Raw genomic sequence first — 27,624 nt, forward strand, 5'->3', positions numbered from 1 at the left:
ACTACATAGTGAATTCCAGGTCAGCCTGGGCTAGAGAGAGACCCTACCTCAAAACAAAATAAAACAGAAAAAAACCATAGTTGAGGACCTGACATGAAACATTTTACTTTAGAACTCTATACTTGATGTCCTACATGAATCCATTAATTTTCTGCCTGTTTTTTATTGCTTATCTCCAACTTTCCAAGATTATTTTCATTCTGACAGGAAAAAAGTCTTTAGGATTTCTTTCAATTTTTTATCTAATATTTTTTACTTTAATACTTGAGGGGCACTAACCTACATGTAAAAATATATACACATATATCTATTCATGCCTTAAATTAAGTACACATAAAAGACAAGTTTTTAAATTTTTTTGTTTGTTTTAATTTATTTATTTGAGAGCAACAGACAGAGAAAGAGGTAGAGAAAGAGAATAGGCACACCAGGGCCTCCAGCCACTGCAAATGAACTCCAGATGCATGCGCTACCTTGTGTACCCGGCTTCTGTGGGTCCTGGGGAATCAAGCCTCAAACCAGGGTTCTTAGGCTTCACAGGCAAGTACTTAACCGCTAAGCCAGCTTTCCAGCCCCTGACAACTTTTTGGTTTTTTTCCCCCCTCCTAGACTGGTCCTTCAGCAACACCTGGGAGGGGGAGGGGTAACTACAAATGTCATCTCCTGCTCCACCCTGGACTCCTGACATAGTCTTTGGAAGCAGAGGCAAAGGCTTTCTATCCACCTACACACCTGACTCACACCACAGCTTGAGGACCACAAAAGTAGGAGTTCTCTCTGGGTGGCAGAATTATGAATAATTGTCTTTTCTTGAGTCTTAAGATATAATTCTCCACCAAGCAAACACTGCTTTTATGATTCAAAGTTTATTAGAGGCATATTAATTAGGTATAGTACTTAGGATCCATTTAGGCAAGTCTGAACAACTTTCAAAACCTGGACAGTGAATTTTTTTTTGATGGGGGCAGTATAAATACATGTATATATGCATGTTCATATATGTATGTGTGTGTACGTGTGTTGTGAGTGCATATGGAAACCAGATGTTGACCTGGGGTGTCTTCCTCAATCTCTCTCTGCCTTATTCTTTGAGATAGAGTTTTTCACTGAACCTAGAGCTCACTGACTCATTAGCCAGCTAGCCCATAGGGTTCCTGTCTCTGCCTCTCCAGCGCTGTGATTAAAGGGTGTACCACCATGCCCAGCACTGGGGATCCAACTCAGGTGCTTATGCTAGCATGTCAAGCACTTTACCTGCTAAGCTCTCCCCAGCCTCATATTTTTAAAATGTAAAATAAGCAGGTATCTAAATTCTTGACAGTTAAAGTCAGTTTAGAGCAAAAAAGGTACTGTTCTAAATGTGGATATGGAAATCATTACCTGAATAAATTGTACAAGAAAAATATATTAGCATAATAATTTCAGAAGTATAAGGAATTGTATTTCTCAATGTTCCAACTTGTTCCTTAGCACAAGGAAGATTCAGATGGGTGTAGGGGTACATACCTTTAATCCCAGCACTCAGGAAGCAGAGGTAGGAGGATTGGTGTGAGTTTGAGGCCACCTGAGACTACACAGTGAATTCCATGTCAGCCTGGGTTAGAACGAGACCCTACTTTGAAAAAACAAATAACAACAACAACAACAACAAAAGGGTTCAGTGATCAGACAAGCTTGGACACAGCACACATTATATGCCTTTCTCCCTTCTTAACAATGATAGGTTCTGAGAAATCTAAGTGGATTCCAGGTCAGCCTGGGTCAGAGTGAAACCCTACCTCAAAAAACAAAACAACAACAAATTCTAGGACTGGGCAGAATTGTTTGCAAAGCCTGCCTCCCTGGTGTTTCAGTCAGGTTCGCATTGCTGGTAGAAATCAACCAACCAAGAGCAGCTGGAGGGGGAAGCTCCACGATGTCAGGGGAAAACAATGGCTTGAGCAGAGGATGGACGTCACCCCTGGCCAAAATCAGTGGGCAACAGCAACAACCCCAAGAATGCTTCTTAAGACTCAAGAAAAGAAGGTTTTTGGACTGGAATGTAGCTCAGTGGTAGACTGCCTGCTTGGTATACACAAGGCCCAGATCTTACTCCCTAGCACCAAAACAACACCAACAAAACCCCACACACTCTTTATAAGTGCAGTAATGAAATGACCTAAATATATAAGAATGTCAGTGTGTCCTATAGTGTGTACACACATGATATCTTCACTTCAAAAAACATATGCAGGGCTGGAGAGATGGTTTAGCTAAGGCACTTGCCTATGAAGCCTAAGAACCCATACTCGACTTTCCAGATCCCACATAATCCAGACACACAAAGGTGAGACAAGCACAAAGGTTGCATATGCCCACTAGGTGATGTCTAGAATTCTATTTCAGTGGCTGAGGACCAGCGGCACCGATTCTCTCTCTCTCCCTCTGTCACACACTCTCTCTCTAAAATAAAAAAAAAATGATTTAAAAAATATACATACTTCCTATAAGTGGGCATTTGTAAGAATGAAGAAGTTATCTATGTGATGGGCTCCATGCAATGGAGATAACAGCCATTCTCTCTTGTACATATTTGGGAACATAGGTATCTAATGAATACTTGTTTAACTTGAGCATGGAAATCAAGTCACACTTAAAATCTGGCCAAACTTGGGCACTCTGGAGACAAAGACACTAAAGTCAGATAGAATGCTGCTATGCTAGACACTTCTCAGGGTGACCTTGCACTTATCAGAGCCATCTTGGTCATCACCGCTGCATAGTCACCAGTACAATCCAGGAGGCAAATATTTTGACCAGAGAAACCCTAGAAGACAAAGTTTAAGAGCAAATACTCTGAAGTTGGCTCTGAGCATGTAACTCTGGGATACCCAGACAGCCTCTCCACTACAGGACTTCTCTGCACTCCTGTGTGACTGTGGCAACAATCCTATGAAGGTTTTATTATTATTTTTTTTTCAAATTTTAGGGACAAGCAAGTGGAGGAAGCTAAGAGACAATAAGTAACTTACTCCATATGGAGGAGTCATCATCATATACAGAATGTGACTCTAAAATCAAGTACGAAAGCCTGTTCTCTGCCCATTCCAAGCAACACTGTTTTTAACATGCTGATGTGCAGCAGCCTAGTCCCAGAAGGACACAGCACAAACCATTCCCTGAACTGATGTGACAAGGGAATCTTTGGGATGACTCAGCACCCTACAGGTGCTCTTCATGGAACACATAGCTACAGAAATCCCATAAACAAGCAATTCAGAAATACCCTGTGGCAGAGGGAAAGGAGGTAGGGGATAACTATTCTGTCAGGACTACTTCCTAAAACTGTGTTCAAAGAATTATCAAATTAAACCTCATTTTGATTGATACCATTTTATCTTGACATTCATAATCTTCATTTGATGACTCATTTCTTCCAAATAATATTTGACATGGCATTTCAGTTCTGACATAGTCAACCTTTAAAATCTATTGGAGGATTTGGCTTTATCTATTAACTCAATTCATTATGTCACTAATTTTGGTAAGCAATATTCTCACTGGGAGTATAAATTTAACTTGTGTCTTTCAACAGGCCTGCAATTTTCATTTTGGGAGGATGTAAATCTTTATGATACAAGAGCAACCTAAACTGTGCAGGATTTAAGGCATCTCTGACCACTGCTGACCAAATACAAGTGCCACCACATACTACCTTAGTCACTGTGACAAAAAAAAAAAAAAAGCCCAACAATTTCCACATTCCACGGGGAGTACCCAACTGAGAACCAGGTTAAGAGCAAAGTATAATGTTCAGTACAATGCTCACACAAACAGCGAGCCCACCCCACGCTCAGTATCTCAGCAAAGGCACTGCTGTCAACACTGCATGGACGGAACTGCACATGCTCTTTCTTCTGTGAATGACACACAGATTCTACACAAACTGCCAAAATACCATTTTTATCCAGAAAGCCAAGTCCTGGATACTTTGCCATTAAGAAAAATAAGATTGGACAAAGCTAAGCCCAAGACTGCATGGAGTAATGTTTCTATCTGGCAGTAAGCACAAGATATGTAGACCTCAAAATCTATTATTTTGTCAGATTTGCACTTCAAGAAGGATACTAGATATTTTTCTTTTAAAAACAATTTATTATAAAAACCTTGCTCCCTCTCACTACTGAGTCAGATCAGCAGTGCACCTCTATCTTTATGGAGTACTAGGGCCAAAGCCAGAACTCTGAATGCAGGTTTGGAAACATTTATCAGCATGTCCACGTGGACACAGGACGCCAATTCATTTCTTGATGGGAACGGCAATTACCATGAAGTCTTCTGCAACAGTCACCTCTTGGAGGTCTAACACCGACTCTGCCTGCTTTTTCAGCTCTGTAATGCCATCTGTTTCTCCCTCTCTGGCCAAGGCAACAGGCTTGTACCTCTGACTGAAGTGAGTCAGGACCAGCCTTTTTGCGCAGCACAGCTTGGCAAAGGTGGCCGCCATCTGTGGTGTGCTGTGGCCATGCTCCTTTGCCTTGTCCATCTGGGAGTCATCCAGGGTTGCCTCATGGATCAACAGGTCGGCTTCAAAGCACAGCTTCACTCCTCCATCATCCACAACCCCAGAGCAGTCACCCAGTATGCAGATTTTTCTTCCAAGGATAGGCTTTTTTAAGACATCTTGGGGAGAAATTGTAACCCCATTTTCCAACACAACAGAAATTCCATTTTTCAGCTTCCCATAGGCAGGACCTGGTGGAACACCTAATGATGAAGGCAGATAACATGACATCACGGGCATGGAACACAGCCAATCTCATATGGAAAAGGTATATAATTGCTATAAATGTTTTACTACTTTTGGAAAATTGGAATATTTATGCATTTTAAAAGTTTAATGTTGGCTAATGATATTAAAAATGGCTTTATACTAAGAACATTTCCCATGTGTGTCAGATGATTTAAGTGCTTAAGTCTTACTAAGACTTTATTACAGCCAGATATCAACTTTGATTCTTTGCATGGTAACAGCAGTTTTTACAAGTATTTTATTAAATTCATTTTTGTATAAAATTAAATAATGACATAATTGATATGGCTAGTCAAGACAGGTGTTTCTAAGCTAAGTGAATAAGAAACTGTTAGAGATGATGACCTGGATCATAAAGTCAAGGAGCATTTCAGGTTTACACATTATTAATCTTCCTGGGCAATTCCAGCAGTTCCATATTTCCAAGTTGGCTTAATCTTACAGTAGTCTAGAATAACACCTGATTATCATTCTGGACAATACTTTAAAACAAGTTAATAATCACTAATTCTAGCACAGATCATGTTTAAAGATTCCAAATATAATAATACTTCCATAAGCTTTTAGATGATAAAATACCTTTGGCCTAAGTCAGTTTCTTCATTTAGCTAGCATTCTGCTTTGAGGGGGAAGAGCTTGCACAACTAAAGAAACAAATACACAAAAACTACTACCATGCTTCTTATAGGCACAGCCATGCTGTGCCAAGGAGAGTGGTGAGGGTATAAAGAGTGGTGAGAATGAGGGCAGAATGGTGAGGACGGGGAAGAACAGTGAGGGTGGAGGTAGAATGGTGAGGGTAGGGCAAATGGATCGGGCTTTGCTGTGTGAGAGGCCTCACTTACACATGACGGCACAGCACAGGGTATGAGCTCTTCAAGGCTCTACCACATCTTTGTGTGCTTCCAAACCCACTGTGATGGACTATGGTGTATACAAGCACTAAGGTGCAATGTTGTAAATGCCAAATTAATTTAAACAAGGTTGAATGAATAGGCAAAACAAGTGGAGAAGGAAACCTTTGTGCGGGTGGGGGGTGGTTGCTGTTGTAAGTGTAAGGACCATTGCAAGCCAGGTACAGTGGCTCACACTTGTAATCCCAGCACTCAGGAGGCTGAGGTAGTATCACCATGAATTCAAGACAAGCCTGGGTTATATAGAGAGTTCCAGTTCAGTCTAGTTAGAGTAAGACTGATTCAAAAACCAATACCCAAAACATGGCTAAAGAGATGCTCAGAAGTTAAGGTGCTTGCCTGCAATGCCTAACAACCTGGGTTTGATTCCCCAGTGCCCACATAAAGCCAGATGCACAAAGTGATGCAAGCATCTGGTATTCATTTGCTATGGCTAGAGGCCCTGGTATACCCGTTCTTTCTTCTCTGTCTCTCTTCCTCTCTCTCCTTGCAAATAAATAAAAATATTTTTAAAACAACAACAAAAAGAACCATGGCAGGGCTGGAGAGATTGCTTACCAGTTAAGGCGCATGCCTGTGAAGCCTAAGGACCCAGCTTTAATTCTCTAGGTCCCACATAAGGCAGATGCACATAGTGGCATTCATTTGCAGTGGCTAGAGGCCCTGTCATACCCATTCTCACTCTCTCTCCCCCCTCTGTCTCTAATAAGTAAACTTAAAAAATTTTAAAAAGGAGGGCTGGAGAGATGGCTTAGCAGTTAAGCGCTTGCCTGTGAAGCCTAAGGACCCCGGTTCGAGGCTTGGTTCCCCAGGTCCCACGTTAGCCCGATGCACAAGGGGGTGCACGCATCTGGAGTTCGTTTGCAGAGGCTGGAAGCCCTAGCGCGCCCATTCTCTCTCTCCCTCTATCTGTCTTTCTCTCTGTGTTTGTCGCTCTCAAATAAATAAATAAAAATTTAAAAAAAATTTTAAAAAGGAACCATGGCAAAAACTTTCCCAAGGTTGTCCATTGAAAACATACTTCAATATTGTGTAAGATGGGGGTTGGGGAGACTGCTCAGTTGATAAAGTGTTTGCCCTGCAAGCAAGATGAGCTGAGTTCAATCCCCAGAACTCACATTTAAAAAGCTGGGGTAGGAATACATCCCCGATATTGAAACCTTAAAACGGGGTAGTCATGATCCCTAGAGTTGTAACATCTGCTGATGTCTAGATAAGTGTATATACTATGCTTATCAAACTGCCCAGTAAGCACTTCTCTTAATATTCATACCCTTATATTAATGCTACTCTCACTTTTGGTAGAGAATCTTCTCTTTTCAGATGGCAGTGACCTTGGGATGATTCAGAAGGGATCATGGTGCTGGAAAGAAGTGACTAGAATTCCAAGTAACATCTCAATCATACCTTCCAAGGCTCAGGGTCTAATGCGGAAGAGGTGGCAGAAAGAATGTAAGAGCCAAAGGAAGGGTTGGACTCCTTACAACGTGCTCCATACATAAAATGGCCTGGATATCCATGACCTCATAGTGCCTGACACTACCTACACAAGACCATCATAAGAGGAGGGAAAGATCATGACATCAAAGTAAAAGACTTATTGAGATGGGGAGGGGATATGATGAAGAATGGAATTTTGAAGGAGAAAGTGGAGCGAGGGAGGATATTTCCATGGGATATTTTTTATAATCATGGAAAATGTTTTTAAAAATTGAGAAAAAAAAATAAAATAAGATTAATTCTTTTTTTTTTAAAGCTGGGGTAATGGCTTCAAAGGTGAGGCAAAGGAAGTGAGTGCTTAGGCCTACCATCCAGCAAACACAGGTTTCTCTGGCACTTCTAATGGCTTTGGTAAAAACCATTCAGTCAATGAGAGGGACAAACCTCACTTACCAAGGTCTTTTAGCTTCTGTGCGTTGAGTTTACCTGGGCGTTTCTTTTCCACCACTGAAAACCCAAAGGAGGGAATTCTGTGAAAGAGGCGAAATGCTTTTACCACAAACTGATCATCATCAACAAGATGGTACGAGTTTTCTTCCGAGTCTAACAGGATGGTCCGCCCTTGTCCTTCTTTGGAAGAGCTGCCTGCTTCATCCCCATGTAAACATTCTTTCAGGTCTTCTGCAGGGCACTGATCTGCTGTAGGAACAAGCTCATGGACCACATAAGGAAAGACCAACTCCGTGTGAGAGAGCTCCATGGTTCGCCAGATGAAGTCCCGAAGTCCCACAGGGCCGTAGATTTCAATGGGCTGCCTGGTGACCACAGAGCCGCTCTGTAGGCTGATTGTGCAGAGGAGGCCAGGAAGGCCAAAGAAGTGGTCTCCATGGAGATGTGTGATAAAGATCTTGGTAATCCTCCCTTTTTGATTGAGAGAAAGAAATGTTTTTAGAAATAAAAACCAAGACAAAGCTCACCCTCATGTTATCACCCCTGTGCACACTAGACACATGCTCTAGTGAGCTGCACCCTAACAAAGCTATTTTGAAACAAGCCTAACAACTTACATAAAATGTAATTGAATTTAGATGCTCTATGTGTTACCATAAACTTATTCTCTTACATTTTGCCACAAGACTCCAGAAACAATAACATTATTTTCATTACACTGAATGGTCTGTCTGTTTGTTTGAGACAGGTAATCACTTGGTAGGTTAAGCTGGCCTAGACCTCACAACCCAGGCTAGCCACAAACTTGGGACAATCTTCCTGCCTTAGCCTCTCAAAGTGTAAGCCACCAAGTCTAGCTTCGCTGGTTTTTAATAAGATACTATCTTTTTATAAACATCTTCAAATTACATTGTTTTATAGTTTTCAGAATGTTTACTACATATTCTCTTACTTTTTGAAAGTAAAATAAAAAAGTGTACTAAAATAATTCATTTAAAGTAAAATATAAAAGTGTACTAAAATAATTCATTTAATCAGATAAGATTCAAGTGTCAAAAATGAACCCAACATGGCTCAGGGAAATCTTGCGGAAGAGGGGGCGGAAAGAATGTCAGAATTACATGTTGGGTCATGATTTTCAGAGACATTTATCATACTAATAACTGGGGGCTAACTCCACAATGCACGACCCATTTTCAATAACAAGGAGGGTCTAATGGGAGGGGCTAGATCACAGATGAGCCTAAATAATGGTACCAAACTGCCTGTATTTACTGAAAAGAAAACTAATAAATTAAATTAAAAAAAAAAAAAGATTCAAGTGTCAAGGCATCTCTCAGTTACACTGCACCCTATCACTCCCTCAGAGAATAGTAAACTTACTTTGGGCAAGCCATGCATGGTGGTGCATGCCTTTAATCCCAGCACTCGGGAACAGAGGTAGCAGGATAGCTATGAGTTCGAGGCCACCCTGAGACTACATAGTGAATTCCAAGTCAGCCTGAGCTACAGTGAAACCCTACATAAAAAAAAAACAAAACAACACACTTACTTTGGGGGAAAAAAAAAAAAAAAAAGAAAGTCCCACTGCCTCCAGTGAACTAGACTAGTACCTAAACCCAAAATTGACTCTTAAGGACTATACACTGGACAGGGATTAGCCAATCAAGAAAGAGCCTACCTGTTCCAGTAAGGTTGCAGGGGAAGGACAAAACAGACAGGGAGTGAGAAAGGAAAGGGAGGAGGGAGAATGAAAGAGGTAGAAGAACAGGATGAGGCAGAGGAAGGAGGTATGTATCAGATGCAAAAATGCAGATTGGGGGCAGATCTCTGATGGTACTACATAAGGGCCTAGGAGAGACCTCATGTGTTCAGCCTGCACTAATAGCAGCCTGGGTGCATGCTGGCTTAGGTTACAACTTGATCTAGCCAACAGTAAATTGCATTTGCTGCTGGCATATGGCAGGAGGCCACGACAGCGTTTTCTAACATGCACCACAGACAGTACCAATCACAAATAGTACATTTCTAGTAGAACAAGCTTCTGGGCCTAGCCCAAGGCCCACCTATCTTAAGAGTCCAGTATTTTAAAAGCATAGGAGCAGTTTATGGACAACATAAAGGACAGGGATGGTTTATCACAGTGTGGTTTGCTTTGTAATAGCAGACTCTCAAAGCAAGTCTTCCCAGCATGGTGAAGCCCAGCCAAGGCCACAATGACAGAGAGCAATGCATTGGGCAGAAGATGATATGAGCCCTTGAGCATCCCCAGGGGGTGATCTCTCACTCTAGAAGTTTCTTCAATATCCTTTTGCTTTTCTCTTTTTCATTTCATTTCATTTTTCTTTTTTTATAGTTTTATATTCAATTTTAAAACTTAATGAGGGCAGGAGAGATGGCTTAGCGGTTAAGCGCTTGCCTGTGAAGCCTAAGGACCCCGGTTCGAGGCTCGGTTCCCCAGGTCCCACGTTAGCCAGATGCACAATGGGGCGCACGTGTCTGGAGTTCGTTTGCAGAGGCTGGAAGCCCTGGCGTGCCCATTCTCTCTCTCCCTCTATCTGTCTTTCTCTCTGTGTCTGTCACTCTCAAATAAATAAATAAATAATTTAAAAAAAACTTAATGAAAATATAACAGAATCAAAACTAAAAATTAAAATTAAAAATAACTCACTACCCACAATTCAGCAAGTCATTTAAGTCATACCAACTATAGAATATGAAAAATAAATTCAGAAGTATAGTTACTTTAAAATACACTACTCCCACTTTTTTCAATATTTTACATTTGTGTATATATTCTACAGTGGAAACAGAAATTTTCTCTAAAACCATTATCTCCTTAAAATCTTGAGGTGCATACCAAAGTAACAGGCAATAATCTGACATATATTATTGCAGTACAGGCCTTTCAAATTTGGCATTTCAGAGACATCTGGTCAAGATGGCATCCACCTAAACTTGCCTCACCTCACAGGGAAGAAAAGGTAAAACCCTTAAGGTTTGGGGGGATATTTTTTGTTTAGGGGTTTGCTGATTCTAGTAGGCTTCCCGTGGGAGGGTAAGGAGGAGCAAAATAGGGAATCCACTGATTCCCACACTCTCGGGTAACCGGCCAGTCCCCCAGTCCCCTCAAGCAGCTGACCTAGCCACAGCCCCAGTAGGAGGTCCCTCTTGCACTAACTGCAGGCCAAGTGGACCCAAGCCAGCAGGCTAGGTATCTGGCCTAGGCTTTCCCGCCACTGGGCAGAGCTCCACAGACACGATTGCTGTCCCAGTAGCTGTTCCCGCCCAGCCTTGCTGACCCTCATGTGTGATCGCCATTCCCACTGTGCCTTGCTGACCACGTGATTGCCATTCCCACCCAGCCTTGCCAACACCCATACACAACTGGGCAGCTCAGTCACAGTTCCAACATAGCCCCTCTGAGCCCCATGCGCAATGCCATCCCACTCACTGCTGGCCCCTCCCACTCCTGAACAGGGACCCAGTTAGTGTCTCTGCTCTAGCCTTTTTGAACTCTGCTGGTGATCACCGTTCCACTTACTGCCGGACCCCCAACCCTGGCCAGCAGGTTAGCGTCCCACACCCTAGGCTTTCTGAAACATTGTGATGGGCAAACCACAGTGAAAAAGGAATATCATGAAAAATCAGGCACAAGTAAATCCAGCTAGACTGCCCAGTCCCATAATGGATGTCTCTAATCGAAACATAGAAGAGACAATAGGATCAGAAGCCCAAAATGAAGAAACAAACTATGCAACCCTGACCAAGCAAATAGCAGAACTTGCAGAAACTCAACAAAGGACCAATAATTGTATAAATGGTATACTCACTAGATTAGACCTACTAGAAAAGAACCAGGAAGAGTTCCTAAGACAGTTAAATGATCTGAAAGAGCAGGGATTAAAAAAAAGGGAAGGGGGACCTCAATAGCCAGCTGGCTAAGCTCAATGAAGACAAAAAAATACAAGGATGAACTCCAAGAAGCATAAAGAAAATCAGAAAGTGATGTGAAAGGGAAATTGACAGAGGGTTAGAAACTATACATAAAAAAGCAGTAGAAAATATGAACCAAGTTAAACAAGCCCAAAATGCTATAGAAACTCTCAAGCATAGAGTCAGCCATGTGCAAGATAGAAACTCAGAATTGGAAGACAAAACAGAAAAAACAGTCCAAAAGTTTCAACAAGTTCAAAAATTTCTGTGAACAGAACATGAGGGAACTGTGGGATAACCTTAAGCATCTCAACATTTGGATCATGGCAATACCAGAAGGGGAAGAAAATACAGACCAAAGGCATGGAGAACTTATCCAACAAAATTATCAAAGAAAACATTCCCACTCTCTCAAAATAAAGTCCCATCAAGTTACAAGAAGTTAGCAGAACTCCAAATAGACTGGACCAAAGCAGAAATTCTCCAAGACATGTTATCATTAAGACTCTAAACATCGATCACAAAGAGAAAGTCCTAAAGGAGCTAGGGAGAGACATGTTACATATAAAGGAAACCCCATCAGAATTACTTCAGACTTCTCAATGGAAACCCTAAAAGCCAGAAGGGCCTGGAATGGAAAACTGCAAACTCTAAGAATTTATGGCTTCCAACCCAAACTACTCTACCCAGCAAAAGTATCCCTCATAGTAGATGGTGAAAGAAAAACTTCCCATGATAAAACTCAGCATTACAACTATATGAACACAAAGCCAAACCTTTATAAACAGTACTTCAGGGAATGCTCCACACAGAAGATTCAAATAACCAACCTCAAGAGCCTACAAGAAGCAGATCACAATAACCAAACTTGAAGAAGGCACAAAAACTACAAAGGCCAAGAAAACACATAAACCACCACAATATGGCAGGGATTAAATCAAACCTCACAGTTGTTACCCTAAATACTAATGGCCTTAATTCACCCATCAAGAGACATAAGCTAACAGAGTAGATCAGAAAATTAGATCCCTCAATTTGCTATCTTCAAAAAAACCCACCTCTCCACTAAAGACAGACTCCTCAGGGTGAAAGGGTGGATAATGACATTCCAAGAAAACAGAAATAAGAAACAAGCAGGTGTAGCGATACTTTTATTGGATAAAATAGGCTTCAAACCAAAAGTAATCAAAAAAAGACAAAGAAGGCTACTTCTTATTTATCAAGGGAATGATCCAACAAGAGTATATCACAATCATCAATTTTCATGTACCAAACACAGACGCACCACAGTTCACAAAACAAAACCTACTTAACAATAAAGCAGAAATAACCACCAATACCATTATAGTTGGGGACTTTAATACTCAACTATCAGCAATAGATAGATCATCCAAACAGAAAATTATCAGGGAAGTAAGAAAGCTCAACATCACCATAGATCAATTAGACCTAACAGACATCCACAGAACATTCTACCCAAAATCCACAGATTACCCATTCTTCTCAGCAGCCCATGGAACTGTCTCTAAATTAGATCATATGCTGTGTCATAAAGCCTGTCTCCATATATTTAGGAGGATCAACATTATTTCCTGCTTGATATCAGATCACAAGGCTGTATTGTTAGAAATTAACAACAAAATATGCACCAGGAACCCAACCAACTCCTGGAAACTGAACAACACACTCTTAAATAGTAAGTGATAGTGGACAAAATAAAAAATGAGATTGCAAAATTTATAGAAATGAATGACAATGAGAACACAACATACCAAATCTTATGGAACACAAGGAAGGAGGTCCTCAGGGGGAAATTCACTGCACTAAAGGCCTTCATAACAAAGACAGAGAGATCTCAAATCAATAACCTAACCATCCAACTAAAGGCATTGGAAAAACAAAAAGAATCTAACCCCAAAAGCTCCAGAGGAAAGAAATAATTAAGATCAGAGCAGAAATTAATGAACTGGAAACTAACAAAACAACTAAGAAAATTGATGAAACAAAGAGTTGGTTCTTTGAAAAATTAAACAAGATTGATAAAACCCTGGCCAATTTGATCAAGCAAAAAAAAAAAAAAAAGAATGAAACACTTCAAATCAACAAAATTAGAAATGCAAAAGGAGAGATCTCAACAGACATAAGTGAAATTGGGAGGATCATCAGGACTTACTTCAAAAACCTTTACTCTACAAAATTGGAAAATATGGAGGAAATGGATGAATTCCTGGATACATACCATCTACTAAAGCTAAACTCAGAGCAGGTTAACCTCCTAAGCAAACCTATCACAAACACCAAGATTGAAAGGGTAATCAAAAACCTCCCTAAAAACAAGAGTCCAGAACCAGATGGCTTCTCAGTTGAATTCTATCAAATTTTCATGGAAGAACTGAAACCAATTTTTTTTCAAATTGTGCCACACAATGGGAGGACAGGGAAAGCTCCCCAACTCCTTCTATGAAGCTAGTATCACTCTAATACCAAAACCAGGCAGATACGCAAAAACTAGAACACTACAGGCCTATTTCCCTGATGAACTTAGATACAAAGATCCTGAATAAAATCCTCATAATTAAAGAGCACATCAAAAGCATAATCCACTTGGATCAAGTAGGTTTCATCCCAAGAACAGAGAGATGGTTCACCACATAGAAATCTGTCAATGTAATACACCACATAAATAAGCTTAAACACAAAAACCACATGATCATCTCGATAGATACAGGAAAGGTTTTTGACAAAATACAACAGCACTTCATGATCAAAACACTGGAAAGAATAGGCATGGACAGACTATAACTCAAAATAAAAAAGATCCTAAAGCCCAAATAATACTTAATGGGGAGAGAATGAAGGAATTCCCATTGAGATCAGGAACAAGACAGGGGTGTCCACTCTCACCTCTGCTCTTCAACATACTACTGGAAGTACTAGTTTAAGCAACAAGACAGGAGAAAGAAATAAAAGGGATATTAATTGGAAACGATAAAGTTAAGTTAGCCCTATTTGCAGACAACATGATTCTATACATAAGTAACCCCAGAACCTCCATCTCAAAACTCTTTAAAAGTGATTAACTCCTTCAGGAAACTAGCAGGATACAAAATCAATGCACAAAAATCAGTATACAAAGATACAGAGAAAGAAATAAGTGACATTGTCCCATTTTCAATAGCATAAAAAAAAAAAATACACCCACACACACAGACACCCACACACACCTTGGAATAACATTAACGAAGGAGGTGAAAGACCTTTACAATGAAAATATAAAAACACTCAAGAAAGAAATTGAGGAGGACTTGAGAAAATGGAAAGACCTCCCATGCTACTGTAAAAGCAGAATTAACATTGTGAAAATGGCAATCTTATCAAAAGCAATATATAGATTTAATGTAATACCAATAAAAATCCCAACATCTTTCTTCACAGAGACAGAAAAAATGATCTCAAAATTTATATGGAATGGCAGAAGGCCTCGGATATCCAAGCATATCCTCAGCAAAAGAAATGGCTCTGGAGGTATCACCATACCTGATCTAAAGCTATACTACAAAGCCATAGTAATAAAAACAACATGGTACTGGCATAAAAACAGGAACATAGACTAATAGAATAGAATCAAGAGACCAGACATTGGGCCAAGTAACTACAGATGCTTGATATTTGACAAAGGCCCTAACAATGTGGACTGGAAAAAGACAGCATCTTCAACAAATGGTGCTGGACAAACTGGATAACCATATGCAGAAAAATGAAACTTGATCCACCCATTTCACCATGCACAAAAATCAAGTCCAAATGGATCAAAGACCTCAACATAAGACTGGAAACCCTGCTACTACTGGAAGAAAAAATAGGAGGAACTTTCCATGATACAGGAGTGGGAAAAGACTTCCTGAACAAAATCCCAGTAGCTCAGGAAATTAAACAATTACTCAACCATTGGGATCTCAAGAACAAACAAACAATAAGCAGAGCCAAAAGATTTCCCAAAGAATGGGAGAAAATCTTTGCCAGACACTAATCAGACAGAGGCTAATTTCTAGAATCTACAAAGAACTCAAAAACCTAAACAATCAAAAAGTCAAACAACCCACTCACAAAATGGGGCAGAGAACTGCACAGGGAGTTCTCAGAGGAGGAAATACAAATGGCAAACACACACTTAAGAAAATGTTCAATATCCCTAATCATCAGGGAAATGCAAATTAAAACAACTATGAGATTCCACCTTACCCCAGTAAGGATAGCAAACATTAAAAAATCTAATGACAACAAATGCTGGCGAGGTTGTGAAGAAATAGGAACCCTCATTCACTGTTGGTGGGAATGCAAGCTGGTACAACCACTATGGAAAGAAATATAGAGACTCCTAAAAAGGATGACTATAGAGGTACCAACAGACCCAGTTATTCCCTTACTGGGCATTTACCCTAAAAGCTCCAATCCTCAGTTCAGAGATATTTGCTCAACTATGTTTACAGCTACTCAACTTATAATAGCTAAGAGTTGGAATCAACCCAGATGTCCATCATTAGACAAATGGATAACTAAGATGTGGTATATCTACATGCTGGAATTCTATGCAGCAGTAAGGAAAAATGACACAATGAAATTTGTAGAAAAATGGTCAAACTTGGAACAGATCATTCCCAGCAAACTCACCCAATCACAGAAAGATACTCATTGAATGGTCTCATTCATCTGTGGCCTCCTAACCTGAATTTGCCCATGATGTTGACATACCTAATAAACATCTTGAGGACTGGACAATAAGGATGGTGGGGCAGGAGGGAAGGGTAAGGATGGGGGAAGGGACAAAAAACTGGACCCATATGGTAGTGGTACCATAAAATCTTACATCCTGAAATACATACTAAAAATTTGAACCTTCATCAAGTGCTTAAAGAGAATACCTGATTCACAGGGGCCTAGAGAGGGTATGATAAAGACTATCCTCAATCTTCTCCTGTTTCTCTCTCTCTCTCTCTTATATTACTTATATTTTTCTTCCTTCTTCTCCCTTGGTACTGACCTGTAACTCCCAGTACTAGCATGTGGGTAACATCCACAATGAGCTCTTGATAGGACAGACCTACAAGGTTTCCCAAAAGAAGACAGAATTCTGTCAGAGTACTTGATGACCCACCAAACATTAATGGTAAGACCCTACTGCTGAAGACACCATATGCTATTGGGACAGAACATGGAGTGACCTGGTTGGAAACTGGAAGAGAGTCAGTCCCTAGACAGTTAGCTTGTCTAGTGCCAAAAGGTGTTACATGAGCACCTGGGGAAATGATCAACATCTGTCTAAACAAGTCGTGGTCTAAGCTACTCAACAGCAATCAACCTGATGTGAGGCTCACATAAGTGCAACAGTGGCACACAGCCATGGTGTGTTACCAACTGCTCTTGATTTAGCTAAAGGATCCACTCAGTGGAATGGAACCCATACCTGGAATGGGAAAACAAATCAGAACCATATCAAAAAACAAGCCCCGGGCTGGAGAGATGGCTTAGCGGTTAAGCGCTTGCCTGTGAAGCCTAAGGACCCCGGTTCAAGGCTTGGTTCCCCAGGTCCCACATTAGCCAGATGCACAAGGGGGCGCATGCGTCTGGAGTTCGTTTGCAGTGGCTGGAAGCCCTGGCGTGCCCATTCTCTCTCTCTCCCTCTATCTGTCTTTCTCTCTGTGTCTGTTGCTCTCAAATAAATAAATAAACAAAAAATATTAAAAAAAACAAGCCCCGTATATATGTAAGTACAATGATTGTAATGGGGAGGTAATATGATGAAGAATGGAATTTCAAAGGGGAAAGTGTGGGGGTGGGGAGGGAGGGAATTACCATGGGATTTTTTTTTTTATAATCATGGAAAATGTTAAGAAAAATTTAAAAATTTAAAAACCAAAAACAAAAACAAGCCTGCTCCCAAACATCAAGCTCCCATCAGTAGTGGGCTACAAGAGGGCCTACACCTACTAACTTCTCTCTAAATTAATAATGGGTATCCATGTATCTTGCACTGACCTCACTCTCTGTTGGAGAATTTGTTTCTCTTTTTCAGATGGACACAGAACCTTGGGAGAGAATCAGCCCATCACACCTCACCTGGGCACCAACTGAAGCCATAGAGTTAGTGGGCTAATAAGCAAGAGGTGCTTCCTGGTGAACCTGGTACCAGCACAAGGATGAAAGAGATAGACACAGAGAACACTCCACTCCTACCAAATCAGTTATCCAGAGACCGAGAGACTCCCAAGACCTCCCGTCACTGAAACAGACCTAAAAGGAACCCAACATGGCTCAGGGAAAGTCGCAGAAGAGGGGGGCTGAAAGATTGTTAGAGCCATAAGTTGGGTCATCATTATGCACAGAGACATTGCTCTCCCCCATAACTGATAGCCACCCTTACAATGCAACACCCACAATCTGCAGGGGGGGGGGATGACAGGGAGAAGGCTAACTATGTATGGTACCATCATGGCTGCATATACACTATATACATAACTAATCGAAAAAAAAAATTTGGCATTTTACTAGTACAATACAATGACCAAGGTATATAACTGTATAGTGCCTAGACACTCCAGTAAGAACCATTATTTTCTTTAATATGGAATGATTAATACATATTCTATAAGAGCAGTGAGGTTAGTAATTCTATGGGGTTTGTCCTGACATAATTTTCAAATTGTACAATACCATAACTTTGTTAAGGCCATGATTAATGGAAAAAAGGCAATGTTAATTTACTTTTCAAGTATTTTCTTAAAAGTCTGTGCTCATAAAAATCTTGAAAATTTGGAAGGAGACTGTTAAATCACTGAAACTTTAAAGATATCTTACACAGTGTCATTTGTACAAAAATACAAGTTAAATATAAACATAAAACAAGTATGGTAGTTTTATTCAAATCTTTAGATCTTTAGTTATATATAAAAGTTTCTTGGCTCTGTTATTTCTGAAAAGATCAATACCAGATTGAGTTACTATCTATTGGCAAAAGGCCCTAAGAAGCTTTTTTTTTTTTTTTATAGCATTAATCTTTTACTTGGTTACAAGTGTTTCCTAATTTGAGATCACACTGAGAAAAAGAAAAAAAAAACTTAAAAGGGCAGTATGTCCATAAACCAACAAATAATTTGGCTGTAATGTATCATAAAACACAAAGAAATCCCACACATATGTACAATAAACATGTATTACATACACAGTTGTACAGAAGTGTGCATGCATGTATGTTTACACAGTACACACAATGATCAGGCCTACAACAAAGCCTAATGAGGTGCAACTTCCAGCTCAATATTCAGCTGTGCATTTTTTCTGACTTCATCAAATGAATAGCTTTTTGTCACCTTTCCATTCTTGAAAACAGTATGGAGAAGATCTTAGCCATATTCCTCAAGGTCTCCTTTTCCTTCCTCAAGTATAACAAAATTTCCTGCTAGAGTCCTATGTAAAGATAAGTGGCTCCTTTTGGACCTTTTGTTGGGATCAGTAACTGGGTCCTTGAAGACATTAACCCCAAGGCCATAGATCACAACACAGCTACACTTGAAGGAGCAGTTCAACAGGTCTCTTGTTAACTTTTGCAGCACAGCTCTGCCAGAACTGAAGGAAATATTCTCTATATTCCACCTTCTCTGTTTCATGCCCTCTACAACCTCTTGTAAGTTATTAATATCTACTCCATCCCTTGAAAAACTCTAAGATAAGGTGGCAGCGACTTGTAGCCCTTTGAGTTCTCAGTAATAGGGAACTTCTTACCCAAAATACTAAAAACCTTTAAGACAGTGTCAAAAAGATTTCCAGAATCGGGTCTGATTATTAATGATGCCTCTGAGCTACTTGATACTATTGAATGTCATAGATCTTTACCCCATATTTTTTCACATGCATTACAAATGTCATAGCTATTGTTGACCACAGTCGCAGTCACAGGCACTGATGAAAACTATGTTACTACATGTTCAAAAGCATGTTTTTTACGGTCGTTCCCCACGCTATTATGGTACTATGTTCTGCTGCTGGGATAGAAGAGCCTGGAATGGGATCTTTCATTCCATAATATTTCTTAATTAGAGAAATTCCTGCTATTGTATCTGTTCCTTTGAAGTTAACCAAGGGAGCAGAGGCCCCCATGCCAGCAGTCTCTTGTGAAGAGAATTCTCTACAGCCAAAGTCATGTTACTTGTATTCTAGACCATCTAAGTTTCCAGAAGTTTCTAACAAGTATTTGACCAACATTTTCTTCTGCTCTCTAGAATTTGTGGCCACTGTGATTGGATACCAGGACTGAACAAGAATAGTCTTAATCCAATTCATAAGCCAGGAGCACTCCAGATCTGTGTTTTCCATTGTGAAGTGAACTTTTCCTTCAGGAATAGCCTTTACTTCTGTTGGAAGGTGACCATCATATTTCCCAAGATGTAGTTCCATCCCTTTTCATTGAAAACATCATCCTGGAAACATCCTCTGTCCACCTCTTTGGCCTCTTGGATTTTCTCTTTGGTCACTACTTTGCCTTTTAAGTACTTATTAAAAATGTACTGCAACCCATAAAATACTGTTTTCTCATATTTCACCTTCCTTGCTTTGGAGTTTTGTCTTCTTCTTATGGCATTCAAAGTAGGAATAAACTTTGCTTGTGTTGAGTGGGTATTGTTTATAGTGAGTGACCTGCCCAGCAAGGGTCATGCGACCCAAAGCCCACTCCGCTCCACCACTGTGCTCCAGCAGCCTAACTGATTGGATGCTGGGAAGAGTCCTCCCCATGCCTGCCCAGGAGGCCTGCCTGCCTGCCCACCAGGGAGGCGTGTGCACCTGCACACCATGGGGCCAAGCCCCTCAAGGTCCCTCATTTTTAAAAAATTTAAATGAATATATACACACATCTATTGTGAAGCTAGGCACTGAACCTAAGGTCTTATACCTACTACAAGTTCTCAATCACTGGAGCTAGCTACATTCCCAGCCCTCTCTTTAAGACATTTTTTTTTTCTGTTTCTTAAATTCAAATGGAAGGCTAACCCTTGAATTTCCTCTGTCCTGGATGACAAGTAGTCTCTTGGTGTGACCTGAGGGGCCCTGTAGACAAAAGGATTACAGCAGCCACTGTGTTCAGGTCACCTCAGACTTCCTGTGCCTTCTTGTCTACTCCAGAACAAAGCCAAAACTGAATGCCAAAAGAGCCTGGGACCCCACAGCAAGCGAGGCACAGGAAGTACACGACAAATTGCTTCCCACAGTTATCACAGTTCAAAGAAGCCAAACATTGCATTTTTTAAGAAACCTGATTTTAGCCAGGTGTGGTAGAAGAGGCAGAGGTAGGAGGATCACCATGAGTTCCAGACTAGCCTGAGACTACACAGTGAATTCCAGGTGCTCAGCCTGGTCTAGAATAAGACCCTACCTCAAAAACAAAACACAAAAGAAAGAAAGAAATTTCAGAATGGTGACCAAATTTATGAGGAAGCTATGAGATGAAGAGTGAAATCACACTTGTTCTTTCCCTAAGATCATGGAAGTGGTGAAGGAGTGTGGCCCATGGACAGCAATACTGAGCATCCTCGGAATATGACAGTGATACACTTACTGTAAGAGGGAAGATCTACTGTGTCTGATACATATATACTGTTCAGCTGAAAAAAGTAGCTCATGGGGTTGGAGAGATGGCTTATCAGTTAAGGTACTTGCCTATAAATCCCATGGACTCAGGTTAGATTCCCCAATATCCATGTAAAGCCAAATGCACAAGGTGGCACAAGTGTCTGGAGTTTGTTTGCAGTGGCTAGAGGTCCTTGTGTACTCATTCTCTTTCTCTTCCTCTTTCCTTCTCTCTAATACATAAATAAATAACTTAAAAATAGGAGCTGGATAGATGGTTTAGTGGTTAAGCGCTTTCCTGTGAAGTCTAAGGACCGCGGTTTGAGGCTTGATTCCTCAGTAGCCACGTAAGCCAGGTGCACAAGGTGGCGCATGCATCTGGAGCTCATTTGCAGTGGCTGGAGGCCCTGGCACGCCCATTCTCTCTCTGTATCTGCCTCTTTCTCTCTCTGTCTGTTGCTCTCAAAATAGTTCAAAGCTGGGTGAGGTGGCACATGCCTTTAATCCCAGCACTCAGAAGACAGAGGTAGGAGGATCACCATGAGTTCGAGGCCAACCTGAAACTACATAGTGAATTTCAGGTCAGCCTGGGCCAGAGTAAGACCCTACCTCGAAAATCCAAAAAATAAATAAATAGTCCATAAGGCCAGGCACTTTTAATCTCAGCGTTCAGGAGGCTGAGGTAGATCATCATGAGTTTGAAGCCAGCCTGGGGCTACAGAGTGAGTTCCAGGTCAGCCTGGCCTAGAGATTCGACCTCAAAAACAACCAAACAACAACAACAAAAAACCTCATGTCAAGTATTTGTGTGATTCCACTTATGCAAAATTACACACACATACATACATACATACATACACACACACACACACACACACACACACGCACACCACAGCTCCATACCACCGCCATATCTATATGTACAGGGAAGATAACTATGGGGGCTGCAAATATAGCTTAGTTGGTAAAGTGTAAGCATGTACAAAACACAGCATGACATAAAACCCAGTGTTATGCCTGTAAGTCCAGCACAAGGGAAGTGGAAGTAAGAGAATCAGAGGTTCAGGCCAGAGAGTATGACATGAGACTCTATCACGGAGAAAAGAAGGAAGGTAGCTGGGCATGGTGGCGCACACCTTTTATCCCAGCCAGCACTTAGGAGGCACAGGTAGGAGGATTGCCATAAGTTTGAGGCCACCCTGAGACTACATAGTAAATTCCAGGTCAGCCTGGGCTAGAGTGAGACCCTACCTTGTAACACCAACGCTCTCAAAGCACTTGATAAACACTTCCATTATTCTGCTTATCATATTACATAACTGATGACTTGCTGCCACTGACCCATGGACACTAAAACTAGAAATATCTTCTCTTAGTCATCAAGAGCAAATACTATAGGACTATAGGAATAACAAGAGCAAATACTATTTACCAAGACCTAAAACATATGGGTTGGAGAGATGGTTCAGCCATTCAAGATGCTTGCCTACAAAGTCTAAAGGCCCAAGTTCAATTCCCCAGTGCCCACATAGCACCAGATGCACAAAGTGACATATGTATCTGGAGGCCATTTGCAGTGGCAAGAGGCCCTGGTGTGCCCCACCTACCACTTGCAAATAAATAAATAAGTTTAAAAAAAAAAACTGGGGCTGAAGAGATGGCTCAGTGGTTAAAGGTCCTTGCTTAGAAAAGAGACCTGAAGAGGGGCTGGAGTGATGGCTTAGCTTTAAAAAAGACCTCAAAAGGGGCTGGAGAAAAGGCTTAGTGGCTAAGGTACTTGCTTGCAAAGCATAATGACCTGGATTCTATTCTCCAGTACCCATGTAAAGCCAGATGCACAGAGTGACACATGCATTTGGAGTTTGTTTGCAGCAGCTGACGGCTCTGGCATGACCACTCTCTCTGTCTATCTTCTCTATATCTCTCCCTGTTTGCAAATAAATAAATAAAATTATTTTTAAAAAAGACCTGGAGGGGCTGGAGAGATGGCTTAGCGGTTAAGTGCTTGCCTGTGAAGCCTAAGGACCCAGGTTCAAGGCTCGATTCCCCAGGACCCACATTAGCCAGATGCACAAGGGGGCACACGCGTCTGGAGTTCGTTTGTAGTGGCTGGAGGCCCTAGCGCGCCCATTCTCCCTCTCTCTCTCTATCTGCCTTTTTCTCTCTCTGTTGCTCTCAAATAAATAAATAAAAATAAAAAAAAAATTTTAAAAAAGACCTGGAGAAGCTGGGCATGATGGCACATGCCTTTAATCCCAGCACTCCAGAGGCAGAGGTAGGAGGATGGCTGTGAGTTCAAGGCCACCCTTGAGATTAGATAGTGATTTCCAGGTTAGCCTGGGCTAGAGCGAGTCCCTACCTCAAAAAAAAAAAAAAAAAAAAAAAAAAAAAGACCTGGGGATTGGTGAGATAGTTCAGTGGTTAAGGCGCTTGTCTGCACAGCCTAATGACCTAGGTTCAGTTCTCCAGTACCCACATAATGCCAAATGCATAAAGGTGGCATATTGTATCTGATATTTGTTGGCAGTGGCTACAAGCCCTTGTGTACCCATTCATTCTGTTTGCATCTGTTCTCTGCATCTCTCTCTCTGCTTTCAAAGAAATAAAACAATTACAAAAAAGTACCTGAGGCAGCAGGGTGTGGTGGTACATGCCTTTAATCCCAGCACTTGGGAAACAGAGATAGAAAGAATGTAATATGTTCAAGGTCACCCTGAAACTACATAGTGAATTCCAGGACAGCCTGGGCTAGAGCAAATCCTTACTTTGAGAAAAGAAGAAAAAAAGACCTGGAGAGATAGCTTAGAGGTTAAGGTAGCTTGAATTCAAAGCCTAAGGACCCAGGTTTAATTTCTCAGTACCCATGTAAGCCAAATGCACAAGGTGGCACATGCATCTGGAGTTCATTTTCAGTGACTAGAAGCCCTGGTACACCCATATTCTTTCTCTTTTTAGCTCTCATTCATAAACAAATAAGACCTACAAAGTGGGAGGTACTAAATGTCTGATCTATTCACACTGAGTAGATATTTATTAGGAGTCTACCAGGTACAGAAGTGATCACTGGGCTTTCCTTATACATGAGGTGGACAGCACAGAAACTATGTAAATAACTAGTTCCACAGTCTGATGATGCTGAGAAGTCAATAAAAATAGGAAGAAATAACGGAATTACTGGGGTGAGGGAGGGGATATATAACCCAGGAATTTCAGAAAACCCACTGAGGAGATAGCCTTTGAGCTAAGACTTAACTGATGATTAAGAGGTAGCTACACAGAGAAGGAATGATTATATATAATTTTCATAAGAATTCATCTTTTTGTGAGGCAGTATCTCACTACATAGCTAGGCTTATCTTGAATTTCCAATCCTCCTGCCTCTGCTCCCCGTGTACTAAAACACCTGGCTTGGGCTGGAGAGATGGCTTAGCCATTAAGCGCTTGCCTGTGAAGCCTAAGGACCCTGGTTCAAGGCTTGATTCCCCAGGACCCATGTTAGCCCAATGCACAAGGGGGCACATGCATCTGGAGTTCATTTGCAATGGCTGGAGACCCTCACACGCCCCTTCATTCTCTCTCTCTGCCTCTGTCTCTGTCTGTCTGTCACTCTCAAATCAATAAATAAAAATAAACAAAACACCTGGCTTATAATGTCCCTTGTAGGCAGAGTCTGTATCCCCATTTTTGAGTTGAGGAAATTATAATTTAAGACTGTAGATCTACCAAGGTCACAAGCCTAGAACACTCAGGTCTGACTGGATCTAGGCAGGGACTTTTCACCACAGGACCCCAGCTTCCCAGGGGTCCGGACTTGGCTTACTCCATTCCCTCTGGCTAATGTCCCTTCTCCCCAAGCCAGCAAATTATTCTTTCTCCCTCAACAACTCACAGGTCAGCTTGTCTGGGATGTCCACACTGATAATCTCAGGGGGAAAAGAACATCTCCCCCCTCTGAAAACCTACTGCTCTTTGTGTTCTAACAATTGCCTTCTGATAAACATATCCGCTGGTCCCTCTCTAGGCCAGGGTCCATCTGTTGTACCTACTGCATCTCTTCCTGTCTTGCACACCCCAGCCTTCATAAACCCTTGCGCTCAACACTTACAGGATGAGTGAAAAGCAAACGTTCAACAGGGATGGCTGGGTGCCTGCACGTCTTCTTCCAAGGCTGGTCAGAGCTCTTAGCACTGCAGTGGGATCAGGGCTGTTTCTGAGCTGGCCCAGGACAACCACACAGATAAAGTACATCAAAAGACAATCTTCATAAGAAAGTTGCATGCACACTAACCTGCTTTCAGCTGGCTTTTCATAAGCTGGGTCTGTGTTCCCTCCCCACAATCAAAGAGCCAGCACTCGCCCTCACACCGAAGGACAACTGCAGAGGCACCTCGGGTAGGGGATGGATATGCTGCGCCTGTCCCAAGAAATGTCACATCCATAGACATCTTCCACTCTGCAACAGAAAGATCACCTGGGGGTTACTTCACACCACTGTACCAAAAACGCTCACGTGAGGTTTACTGTTATTTATGTAATGCTATTTGTTGATTTCTGGAGCTGGGGTTAAACCCAGGTCCTCATATTTGCCTTTCAACAGAGCCATAGCTTCAATCCCTATTTATTTTTGGTTATAATGATTTGGTGCTTTGTTTTATTTTAAATATTTTATTTACTTATGGGGGGTCTAGGCACAGAGAAAGACAGAATGAGCCCAACACGGTCTCCAGCTTCTGCAAAAGAACTCTAGACACATGTGCCACCTTGTGCATCTGGCTTTATGTGGGTACTGGGGAATCAAATCTGGATCCTTTGGCTTTGCAGGGCAAGTGCCTTAATGCTAAGTCACCCTGCCAGCCCTGTTTTGTTTTTTAAATAGTGCTAGGGATGAAATCCAATATGCAAGTCAAGTACTCTACCATTGAGCCACACCCAAGCTCTCATTATAATTCTTAACTGGTTAAAACTACACATCACCAAATCTTATATAACTCTGTGTACACACACACACACACACCTATATCTCATCAATTAAAAATTACAGTTGAGGGGCTAGAGAGATGGCTAAATAGTTGGGGCACTTCCTCTGAAACCTAAGGCCCCAGGTTTGATTCCCCAGTACCCACATAAGCCAGATGCACGAAGTGATGCATGTATCTGAAGTTTGTTTGCAGTGGCTGGAGGCCCTGGTGCACCCATTCTCTCTTTCTTTCTAGCTGCCTCTCTCTCTCTCTCTCTCTCTCTCTCTCTCTCTCTCTCTCTCTCTCTCAAATAAACAGAATATTTAAAAAATAAAAATAAACTACACTTGAGCTGGATATAGTGGTGCACATCTTTAATCTCAGCACTCAGGAGACTAAGGTAGGAGGGTCACCAAGAGTTTGAGGCCAGCGTGGGGCCACAGAGTAAGTTCCAGGAGGGTAGGTCAGTGGCAGAGCTCTTGCCTCATATGCATGAGTGTTTGGTCCTCAGCACTGAAATTAAAACCAAAATCAGAGTCCTGTTACCAGTCATGACCCCTGTCACTGAGGGGAGTATACCATTTGCTGAGCATTGCTATGAATGATCCATATCATATAGAGTCATGATGCTTCAGGGAAGGGCTGATCACTATGGACAACACTTGGTAGACATGACCAAATACCATCTCCTGGCTAAAACTTCCGTTAGAACTGTTGGTTAGTGTTCATTTGGACTTTAAAGAAGTTGTATGGAAAGAATAGAGAGTTCGTATAGACTCAACCATCACTTCCCAGTTTCATGAACTAGTCTGGTAAATTTGTTTCTATTGAGCCAGTATTGATATCCTGTTACAACTGAAGTCTAGCTCACCTGTGTAGTATATGTTATGTATAAATGACCAATGTATAATGACATTTGTGTGTCAGAGGTACTAGAGACCAAGTCCAGGGCTTAAACATGCCAGCCAAGTATGCTACCCCAAAGCTATATCCCCAGATCCACATAATGTCCATTTTGTCTCCATCATACAGGTAGTTTTGCTTCCCTAAAAACGTGCCTTCTCTTCTTTCTATAATATCACTATCTATTTACTATGTTCATAATATGCCTATGTCATATAGTTGGAATTCAGCTACAATGTTTTTTTTTGTTTGTTTGTTTGCAGTGTCAGGAGTCAAACCCAGGGCCTAGTGCATGTCAGGAAAGCATTCTACCATTGAGCTAACACCCCAACTCCTCAACTGTAGCTTTGTTGTTGCTGCCATTTATTTGGTTTGTTTCTTGAGGCAGAGTTTTACTCCAGTCCATGCTGACTCACTCTGTGGCCCCAGGTGGCCTTGAACTCATGGTGATTCTCCTACCTTAGCCTCCTCAATATTAAGATTAAAGATGTACACCCCTACATCCAGCTCAACTTACAGTTTTTACTTTTTACATACTATTTATTTATTTGAGGGGGGGAGGGAGGCAGCTAGAGAATGGGCGCATCAGGACCTCCAGCTGCTGCAAACAAAC

At 41.3% G+C, this 27,624-nt stretch overlaps 1 protein-coding gene and 1 pseudogene across 2 annotated transcripts in view; both read right to left on the reverse strand.

The window, feature by feature from the left end:
- Positions 1 to 4,119: 4,119 nt before the first annotated feature.
- Elac1 (elaC ribonuclease Z 1) overlaps positions 4,120 to 27,624 on the reverse strand; it is a 28,424-nt gene continuing 4,919 nt past the window's right edge. For both annotated transcript variants that reach the window (XM_045144398.1, XM_045144397.1), the window contains exons 2-4: positions 25,439 to 25,603; positions 7,600 to 8,067; positions 4,120 to 4,746 (exon numbers count right to left, since the gene is read on the reverse strand). In XM_045144398.1, the coding sequence (XP_045000333.1) occupies positions 4,280 to 4,746; positions 7,600 to 8,067; positions 25,439 to 25,595 (1,092 nt within the window). In that variant the 5' untranslated portion in view covers positions 25,596 to 25,603 and the 3' untranslated portion in view covers positions 4,120 to 4,279. The remainder of the gene's footprint in view (positions 4,747 to 7,599; positions 8,068 to 25,438; positions 25,604 to 27,624) is intronic.
- Positions 18,822 to 20,241, reverse strand: LOC105944696 (annotated as a pseudogene).

This window comes from Jaculus jaculus, chromosome 2 (genome assembly GCF_020740685.1).
Source record: "Jaculus jaculus isolate mJacJac1 chromosome 2, mJacJac1.mat.Y.cur, whole genome shotgun sequence".
Classification (NCBI taxonomy): Eukaryota; Metazoa; Chordata; class Mammalia; order Rodentia; family Dipodidae; genus Jaculus; species Jaculus jaculus.